The sequence below is a fragment of the Microcebus murinus genome, chromosome 5 (assembly GCF_040939455.1).
Source record: "Microcebus murinus isolate Inina chromosome 5, M.murinus_Inina_mat1.0, whole genome shotgun sequence".
In the NCBI taxonomy this organism is placed as follows: Eukaryota; Metazoa; Chordata; class Mammalia; order Primates; family Cheirogaleidae; genus Microcebus; species Microcebus murinus.
In genome coordinates this window covers 50,305,660-50,314,542 of record NC_134108.1, presented here as the reverse complement: position 1 = coordinate 50,314,542, position 8,883 = coordinate 50,305,660, and the positions used below count along the sequence as shown (strand labels likewise).

At 35.2% G+C, this 8,883-nt stretch overlaps 1 protein-coding gene across 1 annotated transcript in view; it reads right to left on the bottom strand.

The window, feature by feature from the left end:
- Window positions 1-781: 781 nt before the first annotated feature.
- The window catches only part of OSTM1 (osteoclastogenesis associated transmembrane protein 1), a 33,235-nt gene continuing 25,133 nt past the window's right edge, over window positions 782-8,883 (bottom strand). Inside the window, exons 5-6 of the mRNA XM_012753257.2 lie at window positions 7,682-7,847; window positions 782-2,809 (exon numbers count right to left, since the gene is read on the bottom strand). Of these exons, the coding sequence (XP_012608711.1) occupies window positions 2,754-2,809; window positions 7,682-7,847 (222 nt within the window). The 3' untranslated portion in view covers window positions 782-2,753. The remainder of the gene's footprint in view (window positions 2,810-7,681; window positions 7,848-8,883) is intronic.

Here is an 8,883-nt window from a genome sequence, read left to right as displayed (position 1 = left end):
ATCAATTTAATCATTTTATAGAATTTAACAAGCAGCGTAGTAGAGTGGAAAAAACATTTGATTAGCATCTCAAGTCTGAATTTTAGAGTTGACTATCAAAGAATGGCTGTTATAAATAAAGAGCTCTAGATGTTCTGCTTCTTAGTAAGAAGACAGGGAAAGAAGTGACACACTTTTTAGAGGAATCCATGCAGTGGGTAGAAGGTCAGATTAGGTGCTCTCTGGGGACCCATGCAGCACTGGGATTCTATGATCAGATGGCCTTAAGGCTTCTTCTAGCTCAGAAAATATAGGTATTTAGAACATAATTTTTTCCATTTTAATTGGACACATAGATTAATAGTATTTTTTGCTTTCAAAATTCATTGCTGGTGACGTCTATTACTGATTTGCTATCAAGTCTTTGGTCAGGAATTCAATCCTTACTACAATATTGTTCTGGGAAAACATTTTGCTTTATAAGCAGTATACTACAGTAAAAAGTAGAACCCATGAAACATTAGACAATACTAGTCCCAACAGAAGTAACATTTACCACCTAAACTCTGGTGTTACTCATTGATTTAGAGCTACGCAGTAAAATATTTTATGTTACTTTTACCTCTCAAATCCAATAAAAAATAAATTATCCAAAAGTACATTTTTATTTGCAGCAAAATTTGAGATAGATGGTACTTTTAAAGTAGGCATTTAAACTAAATACCTGGAAAGCTGAAATGCGATGTTAAATTACAACTGAAGTTTTCAAAATGTATTTAAAAATTCAAATACAGCATTGTAATTTCCTTAAATTATTTCATTTATTTAATGTGTCAAAGAAACTTAAAGATAGGTGTGTGCATACATATAAGCTATGTATCTCAGAATTCAGAACTATGCAAAGAATTTTTCAATATGACCACGAAATGAAATATTTACACACTTTAGTGTAGCACTTAATACTTACTTTTGAAATCTATTGCTGATGCTACTTCTAAAGAGCAAGGACCTAACCAGAAAAATAGTAAAGGTGGCCTTTTCTTTTTTAAAGTGCTTATTAGCCTTATATTCAAAAACAATGGTTTTTACAAATACATAATATTGAAAGGTGCTCAAAAAGTCACTACTTACAGAATCGAACATGTAATTTTCTAACTTTGCACATGTAAACTGGTTTTATCTGCATTAATGAAGACTGCTTTCAAAGGCTGTCAAACATATGTTTCAAATCAATACAGTGCTATATGCATCAGCAGCATGAACAAACTCCAGCATACTTTCAATGGACCACAGCAGACCAGAGAAACTGTAACAGCTTTTGGATATGTTACACATCCAAGGATGAGCCTTCTCTTTCACTCTGCATATATGGTAAACACAAAAAAATAATAAAAACACTTTCTTGTCTCTCTATAGAGCATTTTATGGTATACAAAGAGATTCAAATTTTCTTACTATTTAACCAAACTCTGTTTCCATATCTAGGAGGCTTTATATTCTTAATATTTAAAACAAAGCCTATTTCCACCAAGAAAGCAAGAAGGAATTAATAAGTGAAATACTGAACTCTAAAAACCTGAGAAATAAAATTGTGAACAATTGTGAAATGTTTTTTTAAAGGCTAATACAAACATTCCAAAATAGAATTTGTTTTGTGACAGTGAAATATGTGATTTCATTTCAATCTTATCACTTTTATCCGGTTTAAATAATTTAGAAAAAAATAAGAATCATCTTAATCTAACTGCTTTCTGTATGAGACTAGCATTCTGATTCATGCCCCCAATGTGAACAACTCTACAGCCTTATAGTGAGTATCCCCTCAGGTTCCTGCCTATTTTCTGAACCTTAAGCTTTTTTATGCCTGTTTTCTCTCCCCCAAATCCCTATGTATCCCAAGAGAAAAACTTCATTTAAAAAAAATCACAATTTAAATACAGTGTGATAATGCTACAGTTGATTTAAAGTAGTAATAAATTATAAATTGCCAAATAACTTAATGTAATTCACAATGCAAAACCCTGGTATAAAAAGAATCCATCTTGCCCTGAATATAACAAAGCAATCCAGTGATTTCAAATTACTTAGGAAATAAAGGCAAAAATAAGATGCAAAATACTATTTATAAAAGTCAAGTAAGAAACCAGTTACCATAAATTTTTTTAAAAAGATAAATGTAATGTGGCTTACCACTTCTAAAAATTGTTAGGAAGGTTTGTAATTAGTGGTTTCAAAAATGACTTTAAGGAAACAAGAAATTGAATTATATATTATTGTAATGTATGACATATTAAATATATATGTAACAATAATACTGCAATGAGGAGTAATTTAAATTAAACTTTGGACCTGCTACCTTTTGGCAAGTATATTTCTTTTTCAAAGTGTTTGCCGTTAACTCATTATTTTTTAAATGTTAATTTTCAAAACCTTTTCTACTTGAGATACTTATGTTATTAAGGAGATACCAGAAGTCTCAAATAGTAATAATATGCCTATAGAACAAAGATTGTTCTTGCATCTTCTGTTATTGTAACAAATACACTTTAAAATAGACAACATTGTTATGAACAGAAATTAAAAATACCCAAATTCTTAAAAAGGGAGTCGAAAAGGAAAGAAAAATTGAACATTTTTATCTAAAAATAAATCTGAAGTCCTCGCCTTTCTTAAGAACTTGACTTGTCGAATCACAGTTTATCTTCTTTCTGACCAAGTTGTGTCTTCTACCATTCATTCATGTGGTACAGTGTCAGTCCTCCATTTTGTAGGTTTCAGTTTGAATTTTCTTGAATGTTTGCAAAACTGGTACTGGACTTGAGACGTTTGGCTAGATAAATCAAAAGGATTATATTTTAACTTAAATTTAATTCTCTAAACATGATTATTATTATCTTAATGTAAACTATAATGTTTGTCTATTAGTTCTCTTTGAATCTGAATAGATCCAATCTTCTTAGAATTAAACCTAAGTGTATTTTTACTACCTCAAAAAAACATAACTTTGTTAGAAACTGCACATGACTTTGTTAGAAGCAGCAAATAAAATGACATCATTTATACCTTCTTAACATCACAATCTTAAGTATGTAATGTAGGTAAAATTAATCTACTTAGAAAATGAAAGTGTTATAAAGAACAATAACAAAACTGTACAATTAAAAGTCTAAGTTAGAAATCCAAATCTAAATTTCTCTTGATAGAATTCAGTGGAAATGTTCCCAATCTGATAAAGGGTGTCTACAAAGATTGTACAGTAACCCTTATGCTTAACTGTGAAAGACTGAGTGGTTCCCCTTAAGATCTGCAACAAGACAAGGATACCAGGTCTTATTCAACATCATGCCACCAATTTAGCCAGTGCAATAAGGTGAGAAGAAGACTAGGAAAAATATATATATTGGAAGAAAAGAAATAAAACAGCTTCTAGATTCAGATGAAAAAAAAATTCTGTGAAAGAAGTCTATAATGTAAAAAAAAAAAAATTTAAATGACTTTTAAAGAAAAATGAATTTTATATCACACATACACACAAACATATGGCGGCTAACAAAATACGTTACAATCAATTTTGATTTGATGCTTACAGGACTGAGTCATTAGGGTTCAAACAAATCATGGCTATTTGGCTTGGCAACATATTTTATACTTAAACATGAATGTTTCTTGTGTTCTACAAATGCAAACCAACTGTGCCATAGTGAGAGAGTCTTACACTGGCTAACTAGGAATCTCCCTACTGTATGAAATAGGGAGATTCCTAGTTATGATCTGTAAGGTCTGCAATGGCACCCAGGCACCTATATATTTTTTTAAGGCCCTACAAAATAATTCTGATATGTAGCCAAAGATGAGAACCACTGCTCTGGTTTCTATCAGGGTCTCCCCTGACCCCAACTATAAGTGCAAAATGACAACATAACTTCCTGGACCAGTGTATTGCTTCAGCCTAAACTAAAGGGTAAGCTTAAACTAAAAAGAAAAAAAAAATGGCCCAAACTAAGTTTACTTCTTAAGCTTTCAGCAGATTTGGGATGCAAACTAAATCAATAGTTTTGGGGGGTTTTTTAATTGCTTTGTTAAAAATTACTAGATGCTGGCCAGGCAAGGTGGCTCATGCCTGTAATCCTAGCACTCTGGGAGGCCAAGGCAGGCAGATTGCTCGAGGTCAGGGGTTCGAAACCAGCCTGAGCAAGAGCGAGACCCTGTCTCTACTAAAAATAGAAAGAAATTAATTGGTCAACTAATATATATAGAAAAAAATTAGCCGGGCATGGTGGCGCATACCTGTAGTCCCAGCTATTCGGGAGGCTGAGGCAGGAGGATTGCTTGAGCCCAGGAGTTTGAGGTTGCTGTGAGCTAGGCTGACGCCTCGGCACTCACTTTAGCCTGGGCAACAAAGCGAGACTCTGGCTCAAAAAAATTTTTAAAAATATGATAAAAAAAATTACTAGATGCAATCTAGCTTTTTACTAATTATCAAATTACTTAATAAACAGACTGGGTAGCAATACCAATGAGTACACACACCTACAACTTCCTTACCTTTTTATTCTCTACCTGATAAATCCCTACATTCTTTTTTTTTTTTTTTTTTTGAGACAGCGTCTCGCTTTGTTGCCCAGGCTAGAGTGAGTGCCGTGGCATCAGCCTAGCTCACAGCAACCTCAAACTCCTGGGCCCAAGCAATCCTACTGCCTCAGCCTCCCAAGTAGCTGGGACTACAGGCATGCGCCACCACGCCTGGCTAATTTTTTATGTATATATTAGTTGGCCAATTAATTTCTTTCTATTTATAGCAGAGACGCTCTTCCTCTGGCTGGTTTTGAACTCCTGACCTGAAGCAATCTGCCTGCCTCAGCCTCCCAGAGTGTTAGGATTACAGGCGTGAGCCACTGCGCCCGGCCAATCCCTATATTCTTTACAATTCTACTCTAGGTATCATCTAATGGTGACTTCCAACACCCCCAATGCAGAGTTAGTCTTACCCTTCTCTGTGGCCCAACCATACTCTACATACCTCTACTACATGGGTTGTAATAATTAGATCATGGTCAGTGTGTTCTTTGAGGGCATGGATTATACCTTGTTCCTTATTTAAATTCCTAATCCCTACCACAGTACTAGCACTTGGCAGGCATTCAATAACTGCTTGATGAATGGTAGCATAAAGAAAAGTAAACGAAAATGTCCATGAAGTACCTGCACAAGAACTGTTTGCTTATACAGTACTATCATTTCCTTTAAATGAGTTTTGTAAACAATGTTTCTGTAAAACATTAATAGGTATTATGCAAAGGTTCTACTGTCAAGTTTCGGGACTTGCAATCTCAGAGCTTTTAACTTATATTTGTGTACCTTAACAAAGCTCAGGAAAAGGACATGGTATGAAGCATTTCCCAATCTTAATATTCCACAAATTTTTCTTCACAGACAATTTCATAGGATTAGTATTTTGAGGAACATACTCTGGGAAATGCTAACATTATGTATAATGTTCTTTTATTCAAGAAATATCTTTGAGCACCTACAATAGGCCGGGCACTTTCCAGATGTTGATGTTACGGTGATAAACAAAATTCTTGCTCTCATGGAGCTTATAGTCCAGTCAGGGAAGACAAACAAATAAGGCAGAAAATAAATGAAAAAGTTAATTTAAATTATTTAACTTAAGTTAGTTTAAGTGATTAAGTGCCATTAAAGAAATAAGATGTATTCTTTCCTTGCAGAAGAATGCAAGGAAAGGTGTATTCTTAGATTGGGAGATCATAAAAGGTCTCTTTGTGCAAGTAACCTTTGAGCTAAGACCTGTGTGGCAAGGAGCCAGGTTAGGAAAGTGGGAAGGGCCTTGGCAAGGGTCAGTGTGAATGAGCTTGGCATTTGGGAGGAAGGGAAAGGAGCCAGCCTGCCCAGCGCACCATGTACAAAGAAGAAAGTAGATGCAGTAAGTTTAGAAAGGTGGACCTGGGCCAGAGAGCAGACCCTGGAAGTAAGTTTGGATTTATTCTAGGTACAACAGCAACCCATGAAGGGTTTCAAATGGGAGAGAAACATGGTAAAGTTATTTGTGTTTAAAAAATTACAGTAGCTACTATATGGAGTATGAATTTTAGTAGAAGAAGGAGTGGAAGCAGGGAACCAGTTAAGGGGCTCCTGCATTAGTACAGATAAGAGGTGATGGTGGCCTACGCTATGCCAGTGGAGGTAGAGAGAAAAACAATGAAAGAGGTAGAAGTAGGGCTGTCAGCATACTTGCTAACAAGTTGAAAGTGGGGAGGGGAATGTGGGACTAGAAAAAGAAAAAGAAAAAGAAGAATTAAAAAATGACTACAAGACTGGGAGCAGTGGCTCATGCCTGTAATCCTAGCACTCTGAGAGGCCGAGACGGGCGGATCGTTTGAGCTCAGGAGCTCGAGACCAGCCTGAGTAAGAGAATTCGAAAAACCAGCCTGAGCAAGAGTGAGACCCCGTCTCTACTAAAAAATAGAAAGAAATTAATTAGCCAACTAAAAAAATATAGAGAAAAAATTAGCCAGGCATGGTGGCACATGCCTGTAGTCCCAGCTACTCGGGAGGCTGAAGCAGTAGGATTGCTTGAGCCCAGGAGTTGGAGGTTGCTGTGAACTAGGCTGATATCATGGCACTCTAGCCCAGGAAACAGAGTGAGACCCTGTCTCAAAAAAAAAAAAATAAAAAGAAAGAAAGAAAGAAATGACTCCACAGTTTATGACTTGCACAGCAGATAGTGACACTGGAGGTGACTTTTACTGCAAAAATAAACAAACAAAAAACCCTGATCAGTAGCAGCAAGTATCTTCCACAAAGTTAAATAGATTTGCAAGGCAAATAAGATGCTAGACTTTAAAAGTACACCAAGCCCTGAAAAATAAAGTTTCTCAATAGTGGGATCCCTACAATATTTTGCTGTTGTTCTAAATAAATGCTTTTAAGGACTGAGCTTTTACATATTGACAGAACGCTGGCAACCTTCAAAAAGCTTTACTAAACACACCCACGACAAAGACTCTCCCCTCTAGGAGCTGGCATTTTAAGGTGAGGAGACATTACAAATTCAGTTCAAGCTGATCTACAGGTAACCTTTTTTAAAAAGTTAGATATATTAGAAGTGAACTTAGATGAAGAAGGGCTAGAAAGAAATTTACAGGGGAAAGACTTTTTATATCATAGATTCCTAGACTACAATAATATTTGAGAGAAAAAAGGATTAATTTTTTCCCCCAAAATATTCTTTTTTAAAAACTGAAATTACTAAGGAATAGTAGAGAAAGCCCATGCTTTCATCTGATAATAAACAAGAAACTTCCTGCCACGCTTTTAGGTGGTTCTACCATGACTCCAATGGGCCTATGAGCTGTTTATAGTTCCCCACTATTGCCATGCCAGGAGTGCAAAGCCTCTGTTGCTATTTCTCTGTTGTTGTTAAACTTATTGCTGGAGTAATCTAGCTTTCTCAATTCAATCATCTGAAAGACACTATCTTTTGATTTTTGATTATCTGTACTTATAAAATTCTAGCACATCTTTTTCGTTAGTAAGTGTAACTGCAAAACTGAAAGCAGAGAGCTATTTTATACTACTATATTTTGAGTTCTCAGAGTTTATGTCATTTCTAAAACAGTCTTAAATTTTAAAAATATAGGCTTTTATCTAAATAAATAAATAACTATAAAGGGAAACTTACGTAGAATGAGTTTGCGTTTCTTTTGTTCCGAGTGAAGAAAGCTACTAAGGTAGAAGACAATAGGCAGAAAGAGAATGAACACAGAAACAGCAATTACGGGTACTGTATCACTGCAAGGGACCGAACAGTTGAAAGTTCGACTCCACAGTTTTCTAGTAATGTTCATCTGGAACAAGAACAAATAGTATTATTCTATTTTATATTTAATTCAATTTCTTATAATTATTTTATCAATATCTAAACAGACACCTAAAATTTAGACTAAATACACACACCTAAAAATTTATTTGATACTTCAAGACAATCTCTTCTGCCACAGAAATAAGCTGGTTCACAATTAGTCATTATATAAATGTATTAATATATCCACATAGAAATTTCACATTCTAAATTCATAGTACTGACCAATTCTAGAATGTCAACCATTCGTAGCTTTCAAACAGAGAACTTGTATCAATAGAAATACAGCTAGACCCTGTATTCTTCATTAAAGAGTATTTATTATGTATTGAGAGCCTACCAGAAACCAGGTACTGTTCTAGGCAATAGGAATGGAGCAATAAAAACAAACAAAAATCCTCGTGGTTCATACATTTTAAGTGCTTTTTACCATCCTGAATATTATTAGTCCACTGAGCTGCTGTAATAATTCACACTCATTATTCTCAACCATTAAGCTTACCAATTTTGACCTCAAGTTCTCTACTTTGAGCCAATAATGTCTGTTACTTCTAACAAACACAATACCCAGGCATCATATTTCCTAAGAAGACATGATCGCCATCTAGTGGTGCCCCATGTAAAGGCAGGCTATACAATGGAGAAAAGTAGTTTTTGTTGGCCATGTATTCAATCAATAAATACATCTAAGGCCATTATATACCAGTAACTGTCTTAAGTACTGAATGGTAAACAAAAAATCCTAGGTCTCTGTCCTCATGTGGCTTATGTGAGGGGAGGAAGAGAGGGGAGAAAGACTATAAATGAATAAATATTTTCAGATGGTAACAGAGGTAAAGAAATAAAGCAATGGGCTGGGCGCAGTGGCTCACGCCTGTAATCCTAGCACTCTGGGAGGCCGAGGCGGGCAGACTGTCAAGATCAGGAGTTCAAAAGCAGCCTGAGCAAGAGCGAGACCCCGTCTCTATTATAAATAGAAAGAAATTAATTGGCCAACTAATATATGGGAGGCTGAGACAGCA